Source organism: Nematostella vectensis, chromosome 1 (assembly GCF_932526225.1).
Source record: "Nematostella vectensis chromosome 1, jaNemVect1.1, whole genome shotgun sequence".
Lineage (NCBI taxonomy): Eukaryota > Metazoa > Cnidaria > Anthozoa > Actiniaria > Edwardsiidae > Nematostella > Nematostella vectensis.
This window is the reverse complement of record NC_064034.1, coordinates 18,427,213-18,454,249: the sequence shown is the minus strand read 5'-3', so window position 1 is coordinate 18,454,249 and position 27,037 is coordinate 18,427,213. Positions and strand designations below refer to the sequence as shown.

The 27,037-nt window shown below is 41.5% G+C and overlaps 1 protein-coding gene and 1 long non-coding RNA gene across 3 annotated transcripts; one reads left to right on the top strand and one right to left on the bottom strand.

Annotated features, from left to right (window-relative positions):
- Nucleotides 1–1,141: 1,141 nt before the first annotated feature.
- LOC125570316 lies at nt 1,142–7,816 on the top strand. Its single transcript, XR_007312653.1, has 3 exons — nt 1,142–1,279; nt 2,838–2,902; nt 6,228–7,816. It is a non-coding gene; the product is annotated as an uncharacterized LOC125570316 (long non-coding RNA).
- LOC116619305 (glycogen debranching enzyme-like) lies at nt 3,694–27,037 on the bottom strand. Of its 2 annotated transcripts, none has more exons than XM_048731793.1 (25): nt 26,937–27,037; nt 26,118–26,349; nt 24,935–25,516; nt 23,829–24,047; nt 18,550–18,765; nt 17,786–18,052; nt 17,451–17,508; nt 16,946–17,069; nt 16,513–16,679; nt 15,912–16,013; nt 15,376–15,534; nt 14,609–14,786; nt 13,879–14,021; nt 12,971–13,098; nt 12,318–12,532; nt 12,059–12,192; nt 11,722–11,855; nt 10,817–11,080; nt 9,812–10,037; nt 8,366–8,613; nt 7,674–7,801; nt 6,223–6,437; nt 5,214–5,311; nt 4,764–4,851; nt 3,694–4,347 (listed from the first exon to the last, which is right to left on the bottom strand). In XM_048731793.1, exons 1-25 carry the CDS (start codon nt 27,010–27,012, stop codon nt 4,072–4,074), a joined length of 4,677 nt encoding a protein of 1,558 aa, XP_048587750.1. In that variant the 5' UTR covers nt 27,013–27,037; the 3' UTR covers nt 3,694–4,071. The 2 variants fall into 2 exon arrangements, with proteins under 2 accessions (XP_048587750.1, XP_048587758.1); XM_048731801.1 differs by having other exon boundaries at nt 7,689–7,801.

Genomic DNA, 27,037 nt, shown 5'->3' with positions numbered 1-27,037 from the left:
ACTGCTTGGAAATAACTTGGTACTAATTCGTAATGACTTGGTACTATTATCTGCTTGGGAATGACTCAATACTTCGGAATTTGCTCGATATTGCTTCGGAATGACTCGCTACTGCTTGTTAATGACTCGGTACTTTTCGGATGTAACTCGGTATGATCTCCTACCTGTCGCTTTGAACTCTGTCACACAATGCGCTTGAGCTCAATGACGACTGCTATTAGTCGATTCATATGCGTAATTATATTTATGACGGGACAGCTTTCGGAGATTGATTCAATTGTAATATTTTGAAACACTTAGGAATCGGATTTGCATAATTTTGAACACTATGGAGAGAATTCAGAAAAAAATACATAACATTTAGAATAAATTGCTCTTGTACTTGAGATTACAGGAAGGGCCCCTCCAGCTAGTGTGCGTGGAACATTGGAAATTATTTCTGTTCGGCTAAGCGCAGCGCAAGAGAACAGAATACATAACATTTAGAATAAATTGCTGTCGCATGTCATTTCAGATGCCAGTACCTTTAATATGTATTTTGTATTATTAAAAAGGAATGTTTGTAAAGCTAAGGGGTTGATATGTTGTTGTTGTTGTTTCTGTTGTTGTTGGAGTTGTTGTCATTAGTCCTTAAAAGTTTCCTTAGCTTTATAGCGATTAAACAAGGGGACAGGAATGGAATCTAGTTGGAGCCCCCGGTCAGTTGAACCGGAAGCTCTCAAATGTCCGGTTCTGTCAACTCTCGTAAAGCTTGTTCGACTACTAGGACTTCTAAACTCACGAGTATTGGTCTTATATAATCCACGCTCTACACTTGTCACAATGCATTATAGCATTAGAGTTGTCTTTGAATATAAAACTATGTCATGTAGAAAATGTGGCTTTTTTTACAGGAATTGTCAGCTTTTAAGCGTTTAGATCCCTAGCTACGCGTCTGCCCCAATCAGTCCAACAAGCTGCCCATCGGTCCGGTCTGTTGCGGTGAACCATCAGCCTGTATAACGATCAGATATTGTCCATTCTCCGGAGCCATGATCACCTCGTGCTTCCTAGTGCGCACGCGCAGGATTTTAAGGTCATTAGTGGGGTCGGTATCACGCACTACACTCCTCGCTATGCCGCACATCGTCTTGCACATGTTTACGTACTGCAGTGTACTGGAGTTGTCGAGGGTGGAGCGTATAGGCATGCCATCCTGGTTGACGATGATGAGGCCCGTCACGCCCTTTTGCTGCTGGATGCGGTCCAGGATTTGCTCCACGTGGGGTCTGGATAGCGGGTGAGTCATTGCTGGCTAGAATATTAAAAAGATATTGTCAGATTGTAGCCGGCTATCATTCGGGTTATTCGGAAATGTTTAGCTAGTTAGATTGAAGAACATTTTTTATGCGTAGGGGCGGATTCAGAATTTCTTGGTCAACATCCCGAAGCTCGAAAAATTGAAATTTTTCATCGTCTTCCCTTTCTAAGCGGACAACCCTAATTTTGTTAGACCCTCGTCAATATCACAAAGTAAAAAAAAATGTTTTTATAATATAATATTGGCTTTGTTTTTTCAAAACAGCACTCCCAGTTTTAAGGCCATTTAGGGGCTGGGAGTTGTCATGCCATCTTGTGGAATGTTCTAGAAATTGCACGGACACTTATCTCATTTTCCGAGCTAAGCGTTTGTTGGCGTTTCAAACGGCCGCTATTTTGAATTCCGTTCACTTGTGAACTTGAAAAGAGGAAGGAGCATCCAAATGAATCAGGACAGGGTTTTTGACCGACTTGAGAAACTTGACAGAATAAGATTTTCAATACTCTTAAATATGGCATGAGATTTAAAAAAATAAAATATTGTTCTGACCCTTAGATACACAGCCATCACTGCAAAGGGCCGATCGGAGACTGAAAATCAGGGACTGGGATTACCATTTTTTTGGCTATTTTTCTGGCTTCCTTTGCTTTCATGTTTCTCCTAAAATAGCTGACTGTTAAGAAAACCCACGGAAAAAACCTTGACGTAACTGCTGACTTTGTGTCCATAAAAATGCCATTTTTTCTGCTTACATTTATTCAGCCCTTTGGGAGAGGGTTTTTAACGCCTACATGACGTGTCGCACCGGGAGGGTATTTTATCATTTGTACTGTAGCAGTACGTAACCCTCACTCTCTTCACCTAATGATGAATGTTTGAATGTGATGGTTCAAGGACAGGTGTGGAGATATTAGTTGATAAAAGAGTTTTGATTGAAAGCGAGATTGACTCGATAAGATTCGTGAAATGTTTGAGATGATAACACAATCTTCTCAAGTTATTTTAGAACTCTATCAAGAGTCTATCAAGAATTGAGTCCTTGTAACAAGACAACTTCCACACTACTCACTTCATTTGACAAGGATTTTAGATTAATGAGTAATATGCAATAATCTCGTTGCCATGGAGATCACTATGATGGTTGTCGTAGAACATAATACTCGTAACTCCCTAGCATTCAAGACAACGTTTTAAACTTTCGAAAGTGCAAGTTTATATGAATTTCAACAAAATTTCAGCGCAAGTTAATGTTTCAACTGCATATTTATTTATACGTGAAAAAAGCAGAGAAAATCAAACCTAGTCTATATATGATAAAATCAGAAGACCAAACAAAAGCCACAAATAGAGCTTTGATGTTCTCTATATAAAATATGTTTTAATTACAAATAAATTAAGCTATACAAAATGTGTTTTTTACCTCAATCGATTAAAATGTCGATGATATTTGGTTAGACTTTAGAAGCTACTTGGTTTTGTAGCTATTTACTCCTAAAAACACTCACCCTAATTTTACTTTCCTCTCCCTCTGTGTCAGGTTTGTTGCCAGATGGTTGTCTTTGTCCTCTTACCTATAGTCCTCAGAGACTACTGGAATAACAGGTAAAACTTAAGCTCTACAACATTCGTTACTCAGCTACCCAAGATTGTCTTCGCATTTTGTTTACTCTCTATCCATCTGTAAACATATCTAATGCCCCTCTATTCACTTTAGGAGTCATTTGAAATTCAAATAGTTAACGTTGTTTGCTTTTCTGACATGCCAGAGCATAAATCATAATTCGTTTTTTTATTATTATCAATATTTTTCTATTATCGTATTATTTTCGATTCTAATTGTAATTGTATATATTAGTTCAATATTTAGTTATATTGTAATGCGCTTTTGATCATTACATGCAAAACACGCATTAAAGTTTAATAACTCTAAATAAATCTTGCGAATGCTACATGTACATAAATGTTACATGTAAATGTGAAAAATAGAGAGAATGCTATAAAAGCAGACACGCCAAGAAACCTTTTATTGCGAAAAATAATTTTAAAATTGGGTGAAATTTATTATTAACACCTGTCGTCGAGCATTGGAGGGCAACGGATTTTACTAACTTTCCTTACGGATTGTTTTGTCAGAAGTTGTCATATTGCAGACATTTCTACTTATTTATCTTCATCAAGGTTCAAGACCCAATGGTTTGTGTATTTTTTAAGCCAGAGCATAAGGGGGTGGTGTGTGTATGTGTTGGGAGGGGGGGGGGGGGGGGGGGAGGGAAGGCGCATGTGTGGATAGAATCGAAGAGTGACGATTTCGTCGAGTTCGATTTTTCGGGGTTTGGAAAGCGTGATAGAAATCAAAAATTATATTGTTTATTCTAGAGCTATTCAGCCACATATATTCCTTTTATTTTTATTATATAAAATCAATCTTTCACTGTTTCCTAAGACAGAAAAAGAACACAGTGAATATTATAGCTTCCATACTATATTTTTTTTTTACCATATCCCATGCTATGCCCTTATTATACGTTTTTTATACTGGTATGAAAAACGTATAATAAAAGAATATTGTTAAACAAATCGGCATGCCATAAAACCCCGTGTACAACAAGACTATCTTCTCTCGTGAACTATCCCAACTTCAGTAGTTTCTGGCGCGTTCTTTTTGGTTTTCCTATCGTATTTGGGTTTCCCGTGGTTGATATGACATCACCCTTCTTCACCAGCCCCTCTTGTTTGACGACCAACCGACAGGTATCCCGAACAGAACGGCATCAGTGCTGAGCCAGAAGCTGCTCGATGTCATACAGCACGTCCAGCACACAAGCCACGGACCACGCCTGGGCCTCGCACGAATCCCTGCATCGAGCCCCCCCTGCGTTAGTAAGCTCCGGTAAGCTCCGCCAGGGGGAGGCATTCATGGCTTCTTTGTGCTTGGACAGCACTTTGCGAACCTTGAAGACAGTCTCGTTGAGCCCGCTTTCGCCGTTCAGTACGTGCGCGAAATGAAGACGGGCTCGTAAGAAAGGCCCGATACACCACAGCCATTCCTGGTACAATGACAAGTCAAGTTAATAGGCAGTTTTCCAGAAAACTAAATATACGCTTATACATGTGCAAAAATGAAAGGAGATATTATTGTATTGCATTGTCACGGAGGTCTTATTGAGTTTGAGGGCGTGATTTTGGCCAGCAGAAATTAGTTCACAGCCGTCCTTGAACTTGCAGCTTTTGAACTGTTTACATATTTTACATATTTTAGAAGAAAACATACTTGATAAAAAGGAATTCGATTAACCGGTTAACCCGGCCCACTGCAGCTATCTATGTATAGACATAACTTTGGACAAATAAAGGGGATATGTTTCTTGACCATCGACTGTGCCTTTGCTGAACCTAGCCCGCCTGCTTGAATATTGCTTTGAAATAAGGCAAAAATGTATTGGCGTGTTGATGGTGTTCTCACCGGGCCCTGGTGGTAGCAGAACCCCTTGGAGCTCTTGTACGACGTGGTGTCAGCCGCATTGTCGTAGACGCCCTCATAGGCCCAGTCCCTACACGGACACAAAGGGTAACGTTATACACAAAGAGTAAGGCTAAACAAAGGTAAGGTTACGCGAAAACAAAGGATAAGGAAGACTTGCTCCAAGTCAACCTCAGAGTCAGTAATCGAGCGAAGCGAGATTAAATCAGCGAGCGAAGCGAGATGGGCTCCTAGACCTCCTAAACGAGAAAGTCTAAGGATAAGGTTGCATAAAGAATAAGAATACCCAAAAGGTAGGGTTACCCAAAGAGTAAGGTTGGCTAAGGTTAAGGTTTACACGAATGGCCAATGTGGGACAGTGTTGGACAGTATTAAAATGGTAAGGTTACGCAAAGACTAACCACGGAAAACAAATAAAACTTGTGTACATACGCATGATCTAGAGTAGCCATGCCTAGTGGCCCTAGAAGGACTTCCTCAACGACATCAAGCGCCTTCCACGCATGCGCCGGGTTGAACATCTCTGGTGCCTGGAAAAACTCTTAGTTACACACATCTTCCATATAGAGCTATCTCTCTATGATAGATATATCCTCCGTCTGCAAAGGCTCTCCGGATAATCCTTTTCGAGTACCAGCATAATACAGCGAAAAATCGAGTAAATTCACATGGGCAATCGGAAATACGAGCATAGGAACACAGCCTTAAATTTACGATCAAGCGAGGCGATTTTTGAAGCTAAAACAAGGGCTTATTTGTACATAAACACAAGTTTTAAAAAGTATGTTGCACGTCTCTGTAAAACAGAGTATTTTTGCTGACGAAACGCAAACGCTCGAAACGCCAGCGCAACTACGCTGTTTCACTGAGGCGTACAAAATACTTTTTCAACCTTGTGTTGATTTATAGCTTGTCTACACTACTCCTACGCAGTCCATCTATTTTTTTTCTAGCGTGTACGATGTCTTTCTAGTTATACCTTTCTGTACATATAATGATAATCAGGGGCATTTGAAGAGGCTGTCAAACTGCCACTTGACAGGAAACACAAGGATCAGTGAGGCTTTTTGCTTTGCTGATATGCTTTTGGTGTTCCAAAATATATTTCCTGGTTTATGTTGTAGAAATGTTTTTAAAATATACATGGTAAAATTACTCGATTCTGATTGGATGAGAGCAGTGCAGTTTTCAGGTAATTCAGTGAAAATTGTATAGAGTATTATACAGTATCTCCCGTGAAAGAAAATACTAACTATTTTCGTTGTTTAGTTGTTCTATAAGTACTATGAACTGAAATGATTGCCGCGAGTTTTTCAAAAGCTGAAATTGCACTCGCTGAAGCCGCTCGTGCAATTTGAGCTTTTGAAAATCTCACTCGGGCAAATTATTTCCAAATTGAACTCGAAACCGTTTGATTACCTATACTTATATGTTCCCTTACCACAGCCATGGCGATGCAGATGTTTGGTCTGAGCTGGAAGTCAGCGAATCTATGCGTGGCTCCGTAGCTGTCCTTGTAGATACCACGCCTATGGACAAGTTTAATCTCTTCGCCCTCGAGTTCTGGGTTGGGCTCCTCTGGGATCCAGAAGTACCTCTCGAAGGTGGAGTTGAGCTTCTCACTCCATTCCCGGTATGACCAGGAGATGGGGAAACCTGAAGGCATAGGAATCACACGTGACATCGACAAATACCACCCCCATGTGCGCATGGGAAACATGTGTACGCATGTGTCACAACATACTTATCGTGTCACACAACACATGCCTTGCAAACCATACTCATTATGTCACACAACACATGCCTTGCAAACCATACTCATTGTGTCACACAACACATGCCTTGCAAACCATACTCATTGTGTCACACAACACATGCCTCACAAACCGTACTCATTGTGTCACACAACACATGCCTTGCAAACCATACTCATTATGTCACACAACACATGCCTCACAAATCATACTCATTGTGTCACACAACACATGCCTCACAAACCGAACTTATTGTGTCACACAACACATGCCTTGCAAAACATACTTATTGTAACACAACACATGCCCTACAAACCATACTCATTATGTCACACAACACACAAATCATACTCATTATGTCACACAACACATGCCCTACAAACCATACTCATTATGTCACACAACACACAAATCATACTCATTATGTCACACAACACACAAACCATACTCATTATGTCACACAACACATGTCCTGCAAACCATACTCATTATGTCACACAACACATGTCCTGCAAACCATACACATTATGTCACACAACACATGCCCTGCAAACCATACTCATTGTGTCACACAACACATGCCTCACAAACCATACTCATTGAGTCACACAACACATGCCTTGCAAACCGTACTCATTATGTCACACAACACATGTCCTGCAAACCATAGACATTATGTCACACAACACATGCCTTGCAAACCGTACTCATTGTGTCACACAACACATGCCTCACAAACCATAATCATTGAGTCACACAACACATGCCCCACAAACCATACTCACTGAGTCACACAACACATGCCCTGCAAACCATACACATTATGTCACACAACACATGCCTCACAAACCATACTCGTTGTGTCACACAACACATGCCTTGCAAACCGTACTCGTTGTGTCACACAACACATGCCTCACAAACCATACTCATTGAGTCACACAACACATGCCCTGCAAACCATACTCATTGAGTCACACAACACACATGTCTTGCAAACCGTACTCATTGTGTCACACAACACACATGTCTTGCAAACCATACTTATTGCCACACAAGCCACACAAGAAACGCCTCACATGTAGAAAGAATGGTTTCATTCCACTATTGACTGGATTTATATTATGTGATGTAAAACCTTGTTGGCCAGTACCATCCTGCAGCTTGGAGACACCAGCGTACGGAAACTGCTTCTTGTCACAAAGGTCAGCTAGCCATTTAACAGTGGACTTTAACAGACCGACAATCTCCACTGCACTTCCATCCCTGACAAAATCACACAAAAATATAAGCCTGGGAAAGACCACGAGGTGAGGATGGGTGGGGCAGTTAATATATCATCGCTCTGCAGTGCCTGTGCATCTCACAACTAGAAATCAGTATGCTTTTAGACCACTCTCTCTCTCATCCTGATGTCGCCCATTTCCTCTGCGTGGGAAGTACAGACTATTTATAGAGTTACACATTCATAGTTAAAGTTTTTGCCATTACTTAAAGGGGCAGTGTCATGGTTAGAGCTTTGCAATAGCTCTCCGGCCCGGACACAATGAATTTTAGTCAAATTCTAATATTGACTTTACAACGAGTCTTTGGTACACGTGGGAGATTTAAATTCAAAGGAAATGACCACAAACTGTCAATAAACATAGTTTCCAATAAAATATTGCATATTCTTTTAACAAGGCATTAACAGCTTAAAGTTCAATTATTTGAGACAATTAACAACTACTCCAGACATGCGCAATACCATGACGCTGCCCCTTTAAATCACTTCCTCCAAACACTTTTCCAAAGTTTCTAAGTCAAATATTTTGAATAGCTTATCATTACCTTGGGGTGGCAGGCACGCCGTAGTTTCCAGCGAGCACAGAATCCCCGACCTTGTCCATCCACGTCCCAGCATTCCATTTGTTCCCACCATACACGAACCCAGTCCTCTCGTTAACACACACGGTCACGTTGAAACCTTCGTTCTTCATGTGTGAGTCAAGATTTGGGCCCGCCCCTCGTTCACGGAACTGGACGCCAATAAACTGGCGCTGTATGGCTTCTTGCATGATGTCATGCAGAGGCTTGTCCTACACCGGGCAAATACAAGACTAATAGTGAGTGTGTCGCACATCATAAGCGCATACTCGCGAACCAAAGTCTACTTTGGTCTTGCCTACCTTGGCCCTGGGGAATAAGGGATTGGCCATGGTGGGCAATTATATCGTTATCATTCCTATCAAAAGACAGTTATCGGGGTAGGCTGACTTTCAGATTTTGGTAGGTCTATACAATTACTTTGGCGATCATTGGGGGAAGTCGGGAAATCGTAAAACCTCTTGACAAGAGAAAAGTTACAATAGAAGACGCTTTTAAAGCAGTTAGAATTTTGTATGCAATTCCAAAACCAACGACCAAATTAAAAATACGCAAAATAGAAAAACCTTTGATATGTCCCTCTCTCCAGGTTCAAGGGAGAAAAAATCCTGTAAACCGTACGCACAGAGAACAGGCGGAAGCGTAAACAATCCCACCTGAGCATAATTATGGTTCTCTTGGACATCCGCGTTTCATGCGTACCTAGGCCCGATTTCTATGTCGCGTTTCTGCCGTGCCGAATCTCAGTATTTGTGAATAGAATAGTGAATAGTTCGACGTCTGTATCAATTAAAGCCGCATTGTCACCAGTTTACTTCCGGTCGATTACGTAACAATCTCCAATGATTTTTAACGGAAAACGCGAAAAATATTTCAAAATATTTCAAAAATATTGAAAGCAGTTTGTTTATTGGAAGTTTCTTTGAGGATGTGATTGATAATTTAGAGCGGATGGCCTGTTTACTATCCGGATTTTAATAGATTCTTTTGTCTTTTAACGGTTGAGGTTTCCGTCGGACCTCCGGAAGTAAACTGGTGACAATGCGGCTTTAAGTTCGGCACGGCACTAAGCGCGGCTCTACGATTCCAGCTGCACGGCTAAACAACAACAACCATTCAAACGTTGAGGTTTTTAGGGTCCGAAGCAAATACCATGTTTTTTTTTATTTAGTGCAACAGAAACTCCGCATCAAATCAACTTTTAACCACTCACAACCTATTGAGCGCGACTTTTTAGTGCGACGTCTGAATCAACGTTGAACCCAATGTATTTATGTCGACCCAAATTAGATTCGGCACGTCAGGAGCGCGACGTAGCCAAATTTATGTTGTAAAACCTTTAAAATACGCACGCAGTTCAATCCACCAGCGATATCAATCCAACACCGGGGCCACCACCCCACTGCTCACCTGCAACCCCGGATCCTGCCTGTCCGAGTTGTCAAAGCGGAAGAGCTTGGAGACAGGTTCCTTTAGTATGGAGAGGCCATCAGGTGCGATGGTACAGTAGTCCTGTATGGCCTGAAGCCACCACCACACAGCGTCCCTGCAGTTGTACCGAGGATTCCGACCCCCGTCCAGGAGATTGGGGATGAGTCCGTGGCGAATGCAGCCAGCGAAACCCAAGATGTGATGCCTACAAACACGAGGAAAAAAAACGTAATGCCAGCCGTAAAGGGAAGAGCTCATTTAAAAAAAAAAAAAAAACACCGTTAGGTAATGAGCTGTAAGGCGGGAAATATGTCATAGTTAGGGAAACAAAGTAGAAAGTTGGAAGAGCTTAGAAGCACAGAAATAATCATAGATAGACCTACCAAACAAACCTCGACCATTATACCAGGTTAAAGGGATATCTACTTAAAAAACGTTTTTTGGTGTCTGCCTATCTACCTGACATAAGCATATTTTCATTACGAAAAATGTATCTCCGGTGACCTTTTTCTCGCCTCTTCCCTCACCTTATCTCTCAGCTACACCGCCCTGACTTACTTAGCATCTGTGTATCGCCCTGTATGGCCCCTCCCCTTAACTCATCCTTCAGCTACCCCTTCCTGACTTACTTAGCATCTGTGTATCGCCCTGTATGGCCCCTCCCCTTAATTCATCTCTCAGCTACCCCTTCCTGACTTACTTAGCATCTGTGTATCGCCCTGTATGGCCCCACCCCTTAACTCATCCTTCAGCTACCCCTTCCTGACTTACTTAGCATCTGTGTATCGTCCTGTATGGCCCCTCCCCTTAACTCATCCTTCAGCTACCCCTACCTGACTTACTTAGCATCTGTGTATCGCCCTGTATGGCCCCTCCTCTTAACTCATCCTTCAGCTACCCCTACCTGACTTACTTAGCATCTGTGTATCGCCCTGTATGGCCCCTCCCCTTAACTCATCCTTCAGCTACCCCTTCCTGACTTACTTAGCATCTGTGTATCGCCCTGTAGTGAGCATCAGTCCTCGTAGCGAGATAAACGTGTCACGGCCCCAGCAGCGCATAAATCCCGTGGAGAAGTGAGGCAGCCCCGCCGCCATGCACATCAGCGTAGGCATCTCGGCACCCGAGCTGGGGCCGTGGTACAGATTGGGCGAGAGGGGTGGGAGGCTTGCGGACCGGGTCAAACCGAGGAACTGGACTGAACCCAGCGATAAGGCCTTGACGAATGAGGAGCCATCTTTGACGAAGCTATGAAAAAAAGGTATAGGTCTTAAGCAACCCAGCGATTAGGCCTTGACAAATGAGGAGCCATCTTTGACGAAGCTATGAAAAAAGGCATAGGTTTTAAGCAACCAAGTGATAAGGCCTTGATGAATGACGAGCCATCTTTGACGAAACTATGAAAAAAGGTATAGGTCTTAAGCATCTTAAGGTTATATCTGCTCTGGGTCATAGAGGTTCAAGCACCACCGAGTTGGCGACAAACGAGTGTCGACAGCCGGGCGCAGCGTACGACTTCTTACGGTTCAGCCTATTGTTTGAAACATGGGAGCGATGACAGTGTTAATTAAAATCATAGGAAAAAACAGTTATGTTTGCTTGTTATGCTTTCTATCTCAGCTGAACTTCACGTGTTGCACTATACACGTTGAACATTTGCTGGATGATTAAGTGATCAAATAATATTAAGGAGGTTTAAGCTTTTTCCATTTTACCTTATAGTCCTTAAGTCAAATAGCAATAAGTTCCACTCCACTGTTTGTCTGTTTGATTAAAACTGCACTACTTCATCCTTGTCCAAACGCTTAGATCCCCTACTCCATCTCAATATTTGCGCCTCTATCCCCCCCCCCCCCCCCCTGGAATTGATGTGGGCTTGTGTGACTGACCTGGACATGCACGACCACGCCCTGTTGAGTAGCATCAAGTAAAGGGGTGTGATGACTGCGTCAAAGTAACATGGTATCAAGTACCGTGGGCAAGACTTCACCAGAGTGAACACCTTGTCAAGCCACACACCGAGCTATACAAGATACGGAATATGTCAGAATAGGAAGGGATATATGGGCCACGCCCTAGTGAGTTTGAAAACCTTATCCAGCTTTGCATCGAGCTACAAGACACGAAACATATCAGAATAGGGGGATGCCGGGATATATAGGCTACGCCCTAGGGAGGATACGGAATGTGTCAGAAAGAAAGAAAGAGCTGATTCCTGGTAATCACCTGTCTAGTTCCGATAAAGGGCATGAGGCGGTCCACCACGTATCCCATCATCCAGTAACCAGCGCGGAGATTCCTGCAGATCGGGTGCGCGAGATCGTTATGCTGGCGGACGTTTGTCAGCACCGACAAAAAACCTGAGGGTGACACGTAAACAGGTGAGCTGATCTTGAGTTTTTGGGGAGCTCGAGTTACCCGAGTAGAAATAATGTAATGCTGAACCTTTATTTATGTACCTCTATGTACTCTATGCAGGCCTTACCTTGCAGCCCACAGTAGGTTAGAGCACCTTCATCCTCAAGCACGTACACCCCTCCGCCGTTACCATCATCTGCCTCCTCATCCTGGCAACGGTACAGCACGCGGTTTAGGTCGGCCAACGACAGGTTGGAGACAATGGTGTCAAGTTCCTTCACCAAGCTCGTGGTCTCTGAATCAACCGTTGATGTGACATCGTACATGGCACAAGAGAGGGATCTAAGTAGAGAGAAGGAAAATAAAAAAATATAACGGGCTGTTTACCAATATTTGATAGAAAGTACAACTTGGTAAACACACTTTTTGATGGAAATGGATGCCTGGTGGGACTCAGTATTCGGTACTGAATGGGAGTATAAAAAGATGGCATGATTGGCTTTCTCCAACTTGGAGATGAAAAGCCTCGAGCATACAGCTTTGTGCTTTAAAGGAGGTTTACAATAACACTGCATTATTGGTAGGTAAGAGGCCTTGAAGGGGAGTCGCACCTTCAAGATTATTTTCTTATACGCCAGCTGCCGGTAAATTTAGCCGGCTGGGAAAAAGAAGCCGATTGAATTGTGGCAGGCGGGAATTAAAGAATTTCTATCTCTAGTCGGCTTTATTTTCTAGCCAAACTGTAGATAGATTTTCCATTTACGTATTTTTTAAGAATACCTTAGCGTTCCTAGAGCTTGTTTCACTTTGGGTTCCATGCTGACCTGGAAGGCGATAACACTCCCAGGAGCAAAGTGATCGAAAAACACTTCGAAATTATTGCTCCCTGAAGGCACAACTCGGCAAGTCTAAAAAAGAAGTATAATGTTTTTTTGTGCTTTTTAGAAAAAATGTTTGAAACAATTAGAATAGCAAATATCTAACTACGACACAGTTTACAGTTGGCAGTCAAGATGGAGCCCGAATTATCTAATGATGGTACAAAGGCTGTCCTAAACGAGATACCTTAGCCTGGTTGAGATGGAAAATGGTACAAAAGTTTCCCTGAACTAGATACCTTAGCCTGGTTGAGATGGAGGATGGTACAAAGGCTGTCCTAAACAAGATACCTTAGCCTGGTTGAGATGGAAAATGGTACAAAACTTTCCCTGAACTAGATGCCTTAGCCTGGTTGAGATGGAGGATGGTACAAACGTTGTCCTGAACTAGATACCTTAGCCTGGGTGAGATGGATGATGGTACAAAAGTTTCCCTGAACTAGATACCTTATCCTGGGTGAGATGGAAAATGGTAAAAAAGTTTCCCTGAACTAGATACCTTAGCCTGGGTGAGATGGATGATGGTACAAAAGTTTCCCTGAACTAGATACCTTATCCTGGGTGAGATTCAAAATGGTAAAAAAGTTTCCCTGAACTAGACACCTTAGCCTGTTTGAGATGGACGATGGTACAAAGGTTTTTCTGAACTAGATACCTTAGCCTGGGTGAGATGGATGATGGTACAAACGTTACCCTGTACTGGATACCTTAGACTAGGTGACATGGGGGATGCTTCCAAAGTTGGTCTCTGATGGATACCTTAGACTGGGTGAGATGGAAGATGGTACAAAGTTGTCCTTAACTAAATACCTTAGACTTGGCTGCAGTAACTCCTTTTTGCATCAACACTCTGTGACTCTGTAAGCCATTGATAAACTTATTGTCTTTCTGGAATTCCGATGACTCATCTGTTTTTACAATCATCGCCTCCAAGAGGATTTCTTCAAATTCTCCTAAAGACATAATAGATAAAATGTTAAATGATCCAGCATAGTATATGTAGACTACTAGTATTCTCCTCTTTCGCATATAGAACGCACCACTTGACAGTCTACACAGCATACAAAGTTCTACCTGGTTTGGCATACAGTATTGAGTCGCAGTACATGTTTTACTTAAGCTTCAAGTCCTACCAGGAATAGTGAGTGTTGCTATACCTTGCAAGTTGACCTGAAGGTTTCACTGCATATCCTTCAGGTGAATCGGTGTCCTACCTGGTACATGGAGTGGTGGTGGATATTCACAAGACTTACCAGGTATATCAAATGGTGGCATGCCTTAAACATTGGTGTGTGACCTTGGGGTTTAAGTCCTACCTGGAATATTGAGTGGTGGTATGCCTTGCCCGTTGACCTTAAGCTTCAATTCCTACCTGGTATATTGAGTGGTGGTACGCCTAGCATGTTGTCCGTTGCCTTCAAGTGTTACCTGGAATATTGAGTGGTGGTACGCCTAGCATGTTGTCCGTTGCCTTCAAGTGTTACCTGGAATATTGAGTGGTGGTACGCCTAGCATGTTGTCCGTTGCCTTCAAGTGTTACCTGGAATATTGAGGGGTGGTATGCCTTGCATGTTGACCTGGAGATTCGTTTGTGTAGGCTTCAGGTGATCGGGTGGGTCGGAAAAGGCAGAGTGGGCCACCATCACCACAGTCTTGCGCTTATCAGGGCAGTGACGTGTGATAGCATGCACATCTTGATGGATTTGATCTACGTATACCTGAAACAGGCAAAGAGGTGCAAACATAGAGTATCAGCAGTTGTGCTAGCACGTTTCCAAAAATCAATTGGACAGTTGGAAAAGATACAGAAGAAAAGCAAGATGGCCATCTACTGTTTCATAGCAATTTATCTTATATTGATAGCCACACCTTGACACTCACACCTTTGTTATTGTTTTCATTTAATGTTGGAAGGCACAAAGTGTGTTAAATTCTCGAAATAACCTTCTAAAACAAATTCTAATACTTCGTTTACCATATTCAATCGAAGATATTGCATTAGCTTCCGCAAATCAGCAGATGGAAATGGATTCTTTTTCCCTCTTTACCTGTTAATACCCCTCTTCCCCTAATCTTCGATGCAACTCATTGATTGCCCTTTTTGCCTGATTGCTCCATACTTAGCCACACCTTGACACACACCTTTGTTATTGTTTTCATTTAATTTTGGAAGGCACAAAGTGTGTTAAATTCTCGAAATAACCATCTAAAACAAATTCTAATACTTCGTTTACCATATCCAATCGAAAATATTGCATTAGCTTCCGCAAATCAGCAGATGGAAATGTATTCTTTTGCCCTCTTTACCTGTGAATATCCCTCTTCCCCTAATCTTCGATGCAACTCATTGATTGCCCTTTTTGTCGTCATAATGCCCGCATCCGCAGACAACATGCCCTTCTGGGGAGCTTTGTTTTTTTTACTTTCTGCAGACATGTATAGTCTCTTTTCTTCCACAACATGAACCTGGGGAATGTAAGTAAAAATCATGTTTGTACTACAGCACCAGGGAAAATACTACAGTAGAGCACAAATATCTGGTCAGATCATATATATCTCTGGCTAGCACTAACAGGGGGTGCGAAATCCGAAAAAGTGGACCTTATTTTACTGGAGGGGAGGGGAGGAACCACCTCCGAAAGAAAAAAAGTATTTTTGCAGCATGCCTTTGCAGTATTTCCACGGGACGTTTAATATCGGATTTGACTACATACCAGAGCTTATGATTTTTAATTTTGTCTACAAATAACACGTCTATTGAGAACCAAAAAAAGGACTTTTGGCCGTTGTGGGGGGTTGCATTCGCACCCCCTGAACCCCCCCCAGGTACGGGCCTGACTAACCTGATGCGGCACCAGCTCATCGTAACCTCGACTGCTCCCAGTGGCACAGCAAGCCATGGCAACCAGTGCAGAGCTTGCAAGAGCATCATACACTGAACGAACCTATAGAAAACACAGTAAGATTTTCAGGATTGAAAGAACCAAGCACATGTAACAGGTTCAAGACTGAATGAACCTACCGAAGGCACATGTAACAGGTTCAAGACTGAATGAACCTACCGAAGGCACATGTAACAGGTTCAAGACTGAATGAACCTACAGAAAGCACGTGACAGCTCACGAAAGAACGAAAGTACAGAAAACACAGATAACAGCTACAATATTTCAAGATTAAATGAACCAACAAATGCGACATGTAACTGCTGCAAAACAGGCAGGAGTGTCAAAGTTCATACCCATATACCATAAAGATCAAAATAGAGTGTCCATAGCTAGGACAATACTAGACAGAAAAGCCATCTTCTATACATTACTTTGTAGCAAACACACATCATATACAGTCTAAAAAGTTGTGTTTTCCAATAAGTGATAAAGACACACATCATATACAGTCTAAAAGATGTGTTTCCAATAAGTGATAAAGATGTTGAGGCCTGCTTACCAAGAATGGGTTCTCATTGTCGTGGGTGACGTCCATGTACAAGGCGTGCGCAATGCCTGGCACAAATGGCTTGGTAGCTAAGGGGTCCATAAAGGCGCCAACAGGTTCTCCACCATATCGATAGGTGAGCCGGCCCTCCTCATGAGCATCATGGGCTGACATGGCCTCTGCAAATGAATAAACACACAGCTCTATTTCATCCCTGATTTTGTTGTAGCACTTCAATTGGCCGTAAACAAGATACGTTTAGCAATAAACAGCAATAAATATTTTTTGCTACTTCTTTTTTTATAAAATGCAGATCCTAAGCTTTTTTTATAAGGCAATCTTAAGATCATACATTATTTCAGGTACCCTGTGCGTTTCCAATGTATCATATGATGCAGATCTACTGTAAAGGGTAAGCAGTCTAAGTGACCCAAGCGAGCCTAACCTCTTATGAGAGACGTGATGCCCAGTCTGTTCACAAACACATTGTCAACAGCCTCAGATCCCGTGAACAGCTCAGCGACAACATACAGCTCGGGATTCTCTTCCCGTGCAGCATCTAGCATGTACTGAGAAAGCAGAAGACTTAACAGCAAAATGCTACTGTTGACAAGGAATTAACTGGTGGTGGGGAAAGGAAGACGATGTGCTAAGGGTAACAGGACCTCACTCAGAAATCAAAACTCAGAAGAGACAAAACTCTTCAAACAAGAAAACAAATGAATGAATGCTTTTCTAGAAAACTGGCCATAATAAAACTTTTTAGTGGACGTTTTTCACCCTCTTGAATCTTAGGTACAAACCAATGGGACTAATGAGGGGCCAGAGAAAATACATATCAAAGAAGGATTTTCAGCTGTCTGTCTAAGGACAAAAAAAAGGTGGTTCTATTGATCCTAAGGAACCAGCCTTGGATTCTCCAATGCTTACTACTGTAGTTGTTGACTAACCTCAGCAACATGTAGGGGTGTGCTATGGCAATTGTCTAGCCGCAGACCATCAAACATACTAAAACACACAAAACATGTGTCAGACAGTATTCACTGTCTTCTATTTGTATTGTTAGCAGAAAACAGAACAAAAATATAACTGTCAAGATAACACTTTCTGCAAATGAACAATTGCATCAAGCACATTTAAAATATGAGGTCTATATGCTGGGATAATTTTGCAAGTTAAGTAATTTGTTTATCATTGTTGTCAAATACCAAAAAGTACTTCAGTCTCTTTGTCACAGTATAAAGCGAAAATAATCACAGATGTTTTCTAAGTGATTTAGGCGTACCTTGCACAGCTCTTTGCATATTCCTTCATGTGATTCCACAAGAATGGGACATCCTCAGGCTTGCGGCCATATCGAAGCTTGACACTGTCTCCCCATGGTATCACCTCACGCCTGAGGTAGACATCAGACCCTGGTGCGGCGAAGTCCTTGAGGGGATCTCCGCCCATGATCCAGCCTTGATGCGCCATACAGTGACGCCCTTTTTGGGAATCCATCAGCTGCTCCTCTTCTTTCAAGGTAAGGTCTGGACCAGGCATGGTAAAATACCTAAAGTACAATTTAAAGGTTGGTAGTGCAAAACAAATATATAATGGAACAGGTATCAGGTTAAAACAACACCTATGGTTTGTCACATTTCGATAAGAACACACCTCAAGCTATTCCACCCTACTCAATTCCCACATTAAAACAGGTAACTTAGGTAACCAGCACTCTGCAACAGGCCCCCTCCCCCTTGAAATTATGTTCTATTATGCAGTCAGCCTTGAGAAGGTCTTTAAAACATTGGTCAAAGACAATTGAGTTACTTACTTGGATGTTTAGATTAGGCAACATTTGACATGTATCTACAGGGTCATTTACCAAAATCACCCTAAAAAACATTTAGAGCAATCCTTGCCTTAAAGGTTCAATGCTCCCAAGATAAATAAAAAACAAGCACACAAACTGGCTGTCACAAAATACTGAACTGTATATCTGAAACCTTTCCATCAGATACCAAATGGTCAGTCCCTTAATAAATCATATAAAAAATTTTAGTTTACCTGCAGACAAGTGGGTATCGTCTAGAGACAACAGGGTATTTGGGGCCATGACCTGCCAAGCGTTCATATCTCATTGTTGCTTGGATGTTGCCAATGGCAGCATTAATGTGGCCTTGCATCTCATTGAATCTGATATCTTTATTCAACGCGATCAGATGCTCCTTTAAGGCGTCACAGCATTTCTGAAAGTGTTCCTTCTCATTTGCAGCACCAGACCTGATAAAAACATGATAAAAACAGGAACATGAGCTCAGTAAAAAAGAGTATAGCACACAGGTACATAAGCCCCACCAACTTACAGTGTGGAGCTAACAAGTGAGTCTCTTATATTTCTCCCTTTTTATGTTAGCCCAGGATATTCGTCATTCTGTTACTGCACATACCCAGGTTCTTTTAAAAGAGGGAGTTAAGGTAAGAAAATTCACAGCAGGAAGTTACTGTAAAGGTTGATTTGCCATAAATAATCATGTAATATTTTTAGTACTGATGGGGGCATTTATTTTCTTCAAAGGGGGGCTGTTATAATATTATTTGTTTTGGGCCCCCTGTGGCCCCTTACTTATCTTATGGGCCCCCCGAGCATAGTCTTATGTTGTAGTTTTTTTCACTCGGTAGATTTGATTTTGTAGAGCTTTATTGTAAAAAAACAACCGAATTTTGAAGTAAACACCTTTTATTACATGGTGTCAGAAGAGGTTAACCACTGGAGAATATTAATTGTTAAAGAAAAGTCGACAAAACAAGGAAACGATGGCCGAAAGTGGGGAAATGTATCATCGAGCTCCGGGACCTTTGGTGTTGGATGCGAATGCATCAGAAAATTGGAGAAAGTTCCTAATGCAGTTCGAAATTTACTTGGTTGCAAAAGGAAAGGACGACAAGGGAGATAAGTTAAAAGTTAATTTGTTACTTAACTGTGCTGGACCGAGTGCAATTGAAGAGTATAGCCACTTTGTGTATACTGCAGGCGAGAGTAATGAATCTTATGGTGATGTGTGCCGAAAGTTCCATGAACTTTGTCGAGGAGCTAAGAATGTCATTTATGAGCGACTGCTCTTCAATCTTAGAAACCAAAAGGAGGGTGAACGAATTGACAACTTTGTTAGTGAGCTAAAACGGCTTTCATTAAACTGTGACTTTGGAGCACTTAGAGATTCATTGATACGAGACCGTATTGTGGGGGGAGTAACCAGCGATGAATTGCGAGGGGAGTTGTTGAAAAAGCCAGACCTTACCCTACAAACCGCGCATGATTACTGCAGAACTTATGAGGCGACTGAGCTGCAGAAGTATAAGTTTGTTCCACAGACAGTAGTCCCAAGTAAAACAGTGTCTGTACAACCAGTCCAAGTTAAGAAAGAACAGCCGTCTTGTAAGTTCTGTGGATATCGCCATTCATTTGCACACCCAACACGATGCCCAGCCTTTAAAAGGAATTGCAAGATTTGTAGCAAAACAGGCCATTTTGCAAAGATGTGTAAAAACAAACAGAAAAAAGATCCAGAAGTGCATGTGGTGGAACAGGAGTATGACTCAAGTGACAGCAACGAAACCCACACATACTTTGGATCCATTGAAGTCGGAAGCGTGTTACAGAACCAGCAACCCAAAAAGAGCCTGATAAAAGTCATGATAGCAGGAAAAGAGGTCAAACTGAAAGCAGACACGGGTGCGGAGGCTACTGTCATCCCCTACAACTTGTACAAGAGCATCACCAACAAGCCGTTGAAACGTGTACACCAGCCTTTGAAGGGCTGGCTTGCGACTAAGCCCATCTACCCTAAAGGATGTGTCCGCCTTCCAACACAGTACAAAGATCGAAAGATAGATCTGTTATATCTTGTAGTTGATGGAGAGTTCACCCCACTACTAAGTTGTGAGGCTTGCCTTGATCTTGAAGTCCTACAGTTCATGGATCTCACATTGCTAGATTCACCATCAGCACAAACATCAAACATCGACTTGTCCAGAGAACAAAGCAAAAGTACCACAACCCTCACAAGTGACCCTGTTCTGAAAGATTACCTTGATTGCTTCAGTAACAAACCGGGAATGTTACCCAACAAAGTACACCTAGAGGTAGACTCTGCAGTAACTCCAGTTATACACGCACCCAGAAAGATCCCAGTATCCATGTTAGACCCAACTCAACAGAAGCTGAGAGAGATGGAAGAAGATGGGATCATTGTTAAAGAAGAAGAACATACCCCTTGGGTCTCTTCGATGTTAGTAATCGATAAACGAAAAGGCAAAGAAAAGAAAAGCCCACCAACCAAAGACAACATCAGAATATGTATAGACCCACGTGACCTCAATAGAGCCCTCAAGAGACCCCATTATCCGATGGCCACAGTGGAACAGGTTGCCAACAAACTCACCGGTGCTGGAATATTCTCAACGTTGGATGCATGCAGCGGTTTTTGGCAACTACCAGTAGACGAAGAAAGCTCGAAGCTCCTGACTTTCAATACCCCCTGGGGTCGATACAGATTCCTGCGGCTCCCATTCGGCATAAGTTCCGCGCCCGAGATTTACCAACGAGAGATGGACCGACTCTTCGCAGGAGTACCAGTAGAAATAATCGTTGACGACTTTTTGATACATGGTGGAAATCAATGTGAGCTAGATCACAAGATGATTGCAGTATTGAAGAGGAGCCGTGAGATAGGTCTAAAGTTCAATCCACGTAAAGCCAAACTTCGAGTTCCTGAAGTCAGCTACGTTGGACACCTATTTACTGCAGACGGTTTAAAGCCTGATCCTGAAAAGGTAAGAGCTATCAACGAGATGCCTGCCCCGACCGATAAAGATGGCATACTACGTTTCCTAGGAACTGTAAACTATCTGGATAAATTTATTGAACATAAAGCTGATCTCCAGGGCCCTATCTCGCAGCTAACAAGGAATGATACCGCATTCGTATGGGAGACACCTCAACAGCATGCATTTGACAAGCTCAAAGCAGTCATTACCTCAGCGCCAGTTTTAGCCTATTTTGACAACACCAAAGAGACAGTGCTTAATGTTGATGCAAGTGGCACGGGATTAGGTGCTGTGATTCTGCAGGACGAAAGACCTGTAGCATTTGGCTCAAAAACACTATCACCTGCTGAGACAAGGTACGCCAACATCGAGCGAGAGCTTCTGGCAATTGTCTGGGGAACTGAAAAGTTCCATACTTATGTTTATGGACGTCGTGTTGTAGTTGAAACCGACCACAAACCACTAGAAGCCATCTTCAAAAAGCCCTTGAATGAAGCACCACCGAGATTGCAGAGGATGTTGTTAAAGCTGACAAAGTATGACCTTGATGTTCGTTATGTGCCAGGAAAGAAACAATTCATCTCAGATTGCTTAAGCAGAGCCCCAGTTAGTGACACTAAACCAGTTAGTGAACCAGAAGAGATGATTGGAATCAACTTAATTGACAGTCTTGGTGTAGATTCAAGCACTTTGCAAAAATTCAAGGAAGCATCAAACTGCGATGTTACCTCTCAAGTGGTCATGGAATATGTCGTTAAAGGTTGGCCAGCAGAAAAACATCAACTTGATGAGCTAGCGAGAGAATACTGGAGTTTTAGAGAGGAACTTAGCGTAGAAGATGGTTTGTTATTCAAAGCAGACAGAATCATTGTCCCGAGATCGTTGAGGGCAGAGGTGCTAGAAGAAATTCATGGCGCACACATGGGTGAGAACAAAAGTCTCAGTTTTGCAAGAGAATATGTTTTCTGGCCCTCAATGACTGCACAGATCAAAGACAAGATTAGTTCCTGCTCCATATGTAATGCCTTCCGAAACCAACAGCCAAGAGAGACCCTACTACCACGTGAGGTTCCTGGATTGCCTTGGCAAGTGATCAGTACTGACATCTTTGAATATGCCGGACATTCCTATTTGCTTGTTACCGATTTGTATTCAAAGTACTTTGAGATTGAGTTGTTACGCCAAACCACTGCTAATTGTGTTATCAATAACTTAAAGAAGATTTTTGCAAGGTTTGGGATCCCGGTGGAAGTTCTGAGCGACAATGGCTCCCAGTACAGTAACACTAGAAACCTTTTTAATAGTTCACATGAGTTCAAAAAGTTTGCAGATGAGTGGGGTTTCCGTCACACCACAAGCTCTCCAGAGTATCCACAATCAAATGGAGCTGCCGAGAAAGCAGTTCAGACCGCAAAACGGATTTTAAAGAAAGCGGCTGCTGACAACAAAGATCCTTTTGAAGGATTACTCAAATACAGGAATACACCCTTTGATGACTTAGGTGTGTCTCCAGCTCAGCTGCTAATGAGTAGGAGAACACGTACCCAACTACCGACTCATCGACGTTTGCTACTGCCTCAGCCTGTTGACCCAAATCAAGTTGTGAAGACATTGAAACATCGTCAGAGTGTTTCAAAAAAGTATTATGATAGTCATAGTCATGATCTCCCTCCTTTACAAGTTGGAGATAAGGTGCGTATCCGTCCAAACCGGGAGGCTGAGTGGAGGAAAGCAGAAGTATTGCCCCGATCGTACTTATTAGGAGATGAGCGTGGGCGTGTCTTCAGGAGAAATCGACGACAAATCATTTCAACACCTAATGATCAATCGATGAGCACAAGTCCTTTTGTTATACCAGCCATTCCTCAACTACCACCAGAAAGTACCAACAACCCCACACAGTTAAGCAATAATGTGACAGCATCGCCTACACCACCAAAGTCTTCTGAGAGGCAACACGAGACGACACCGATGAGCACAGCATCTGGCAGGGTTATCAAAAAACCACAAAGACTTATTGAACATTGTTAAGAACATTTATTGAACACTTAACCTAACACTTTGTTGAGAAGGGAGATGTTATAATATTATTTGTTTTGGGCCCCCTGTGGCCCCTTACTTATCTTATGGGCCCCCCGAGCATAGGGCTCCTCGTTGTCTTATGTTGTAGTTTTTTTCACTCGGTAGATTTGATTTTGTAGAGCTTTATTGTAAAAAAACAACCGAATTTTGAAGTAAACACCTTTTATTACAGGGGCTCTTATCTCACAATTAAGACTTATTTGGAAAGGGGATACTTTTTTATTATTTTGTGGTTCAGAAGGGGAGCTAATTTAAAGTTGGACCAATCTTTGTGTATGTGTATTAAGTGTCAGCCAGACTTTGATTTGGACTTAGATTCACATTTGTATTGGTAAAGTTCCTTCAACATTTCTTGGTGGCCAAGGTAGCACGCATCACCCTGAATGATGGATATTTTTTTTTATGATGAGCGGATAAATTATTTACTGCAGTACCTGTGGACATTGAACAGCTTTACTGCCAGGTCAAGATCAACCAAAGCTGAGTTACGTCTGTATGCAGGGTTTGGTCTGACACACAGTTCTTTCGGCATCAGTTGGTGAGGTGGTATCTTTTGGTGTGGCTTGACGACGGTAGTCTTGAACTTTTGTATGGTCTTCTCAATATCCACACAGAAGAATTCCCACAACTTCAGGCTTGGAATAAGCTCATTCCTAAATTTGGTTCAATACAATAAGTAGACTTGATATGGACAAGCATTGATTATTAAGCATTCATTTTCAGTTTTTCTAAAATACTTACTATGTAAAAATAACATGAATATCCTATATTTAAAAAAAATCCATTAAACTTTTCACAATATTGAACTTGCAAGCTTATCATTGAAGGCTTATTACATGTATACCTGTACAAAGTTTTTGTTTTGCTCAAACAATTTCACATATAAATATAATTTGAACACCAGTCTTGACTGATTTCTCATGCTTTCAAAGATCACAAATTATTTATAACATTGTAGTGTTTTATTAGCTTTGAACCTTCAGTTCTAAAAAAAAACTTTTGAAAACCATGTGTTTTTTAAATCACAAATCATGTAACAAAATTTAGGCCCCATCCCAAATTGCAAGGAAGGTCTTGAGCACATAATTTATTGTCAAAGTTTTGTTTTATTCATTTTAGTCTAACAATATAACATGCACAAATTTCTTGCCTCTGATTGCAATTTTCATGTAACATTAGTGCAAAAAGTTGTAATACCAGCGCAATTCAAAAACTTTTTCTGATAAAAGCAATTCTTGAATTGAGCAAGAAATGGGATGAAAATCATTAGGATTTCGATGCGAAAGTTTTTTCACAACTAATTGCGCACCCTGTTGACGAATCACACCAGTTTTTATGAGGGCACACTGTTTAACCATGTTTCAAACAAAAACTTGCCTTTCCTAATATGTCTATGTATTTTATTAATAAATAATGTGTGTTTTTCAAAAAGCTCAAACTATGATACCTTTTGAAAAACTCGCAAATTAATCCAGAATTGCACTTGAAACTGTATGATTACCTTATACTAACTTACATAGAGTGATTTCATTAGCTTTACCTTAATATTTCTCCTATTAAATGAATCTGATGCTCTGTATTCACTTCTGGGGGAATTCCCCTATCAGAGTATTTTCCATCTTCTATATCACAAGTGAAGTGCCACAAAAGCCGGTCAAGAACAAATGCTGGCCTCAAGTGAGGTGAGTTACACAAATTATATGAACACTCAGGGTGTTGCCATAACCATTCAGTTTCATTTGCTGTGTGGTTCAGGACAATGTCCACAATTGATAACATTTTCCATTCTGTTTTCATTTTGTTGAGAATTTTCTTGACTTCAGGAAAAGTGGCTCCTTTCTTGGACCCTGGTTCATCAAATCTGCAATTCAGCTTGAGCTGGTCAACAATGGAATAAGAGGAATGAGAGCTTCCCAGTTCTGAGATTGGCGTAAAATGGATGACATTGTAGCCAGAGTCTCTACTGATTTGAAGACGGGCTGACCACTGTGATAGAGGACCCAAGCACTTGGACAGGACTGTTTGAAGGCACACAGAGTCCAGTGGCAGGATTTCCTTGGGATTAATGCGCAAGGTGGGGTCAACAGTGAAATATCCACTGCACTTCTGATCTGAAGATGCCCTGAAATGTGTTCAAAAGGATGATAATTTTACATTTAATTCTCGTTATTACAGAGACCCTTAAGACTGTACTTAGTGTCCAAATTATATAGAGCCCATAATAATCAGTGTTTTATTTGCATTTCTGTTTTGCTGGTAGTTTTTTTCTTATCAATAAGATGTGGTGTCTGTAAAACAAAAAAAACTGAATTAATCAAGTAAAAAAAATTGAAAATATCTGCAGTACATCAATTATCTAATTCTAAAGCATTTCCATCTAATTCATAAGCAATTGCAAGGCTATGTGAGTCACAAGCAGACCACTTCAGTCATATTAAAGCTGCATTGTCACCAGTATACTTCCGGTCGATTACGTAACAATCTCCCATGATTTTTAACAGAAAATGCGAACAATTTTTTTAAAATATATTGAGAGCAGTGTGTTTATTGAAAGTTTCTTTGAGGATGTGATTGATAATTTAGAGCGGATGGCCTGTTTAATATTTCGGATTTTAATAGACTCTTTTAACAGTTGAGGTTTCCGTCGGACCTCTGGAAGTAAACTGGTGAGAATGCGGCTTTAACAATAACAAGACACCATCTGTGTCCTGCAAGTTACTTACTTTTCCTTCTCACAGTTTTCAAATGTTATATAGAAGTGGAATGAGCCTGCCTGGTGAACTTTAATCTCTGCATGCCGATCCCCATTATCACATTTCCCTTTCTGGGAGCATGTCCACACCAACTCCTGGTAATTCGTTCTGTTGAATGCCTGCCCAGGCTTGGGGTGGTTACACAGAAGCTTGATGCTATAAGGCTGCAGACTGGCAGCTAGTGTAAAGTGAAGGATCCATCCTTAAAGAGAAGTGAGAACCATGTAACAACTGAACCAGTAGCTGATCCTGATACTAATGATACTAATAACATAAATCCCGACGGAGTTGTTTTGCATCAAGGGTCTAGGGATTACATGTCTAGTGTGATCAAAATTTTGAGGTTTTGTTCTAGCCAAAAAGACGTGTTGTATCGACATTATCAATTTAAGACTTTCTTTGGTACAATGTGTCCATGTGCATTTCTTCTAGGTTTTATTTGACTTTGACTTTTTAGTTGACTTTACTACATCAAATCTAAACATTCGCTATTTTACTATGTTTGAATAAACAAGAGCTCTAACGCATTCTAGCAAGTATTTTTTTATCAAACAAGCACCCGATGTTTGTGAAAAATTTAGGAACCCTTTTAGGGAAGGAAGAAAAGTGAAAAGAGCAAGGGCAAAATTACTTGTCAAATTGACAACAACCTAAAAAACAATTTATTCCGAATTTGAGGACCGCAATTCTGCTATCTTTTATACGGCCTATGCTATAGATATCGCTTTAATCGTGATTTTATAGAGAAGTTGAAAGCTGTGGGATTAACACATTCGTGTGTTAACTGACCTTTCTGCAGTCTAAACAGCTTATTTTCCAGGTTTTCGCCAGGCTTTAGCTGTAAAACTCTAACTTGGGCCGCCATGTTTGCTTGTCGACCTAGGCCTCGC

Bases quoted from the DNA above. Each gene is read 5' to 3' on its own strand.
- LOC116619305 (XM_048731793.1), bottom strand. From the start codon at position 27,012: ATGGCGGCCCAAGTTAGAGTTTTACAGCTAAAGCCTGGCGAAAACCTG. The intron at 17,509-17,785 runs GTACGCCTAAAT...TGTGTGTTTTAG, and splicing joins TATGCAAAGAGCTGTGCAAG to TATGTTTGATGGTCTGCGGC. The intron at 15,535-15,911 runs GTTAGTCAGGCC...TACATTCCCCAG, and splicing joins ATGAGCTGGTGCCGCATCAG to GTTCATGTTGTGGAAGAAAA.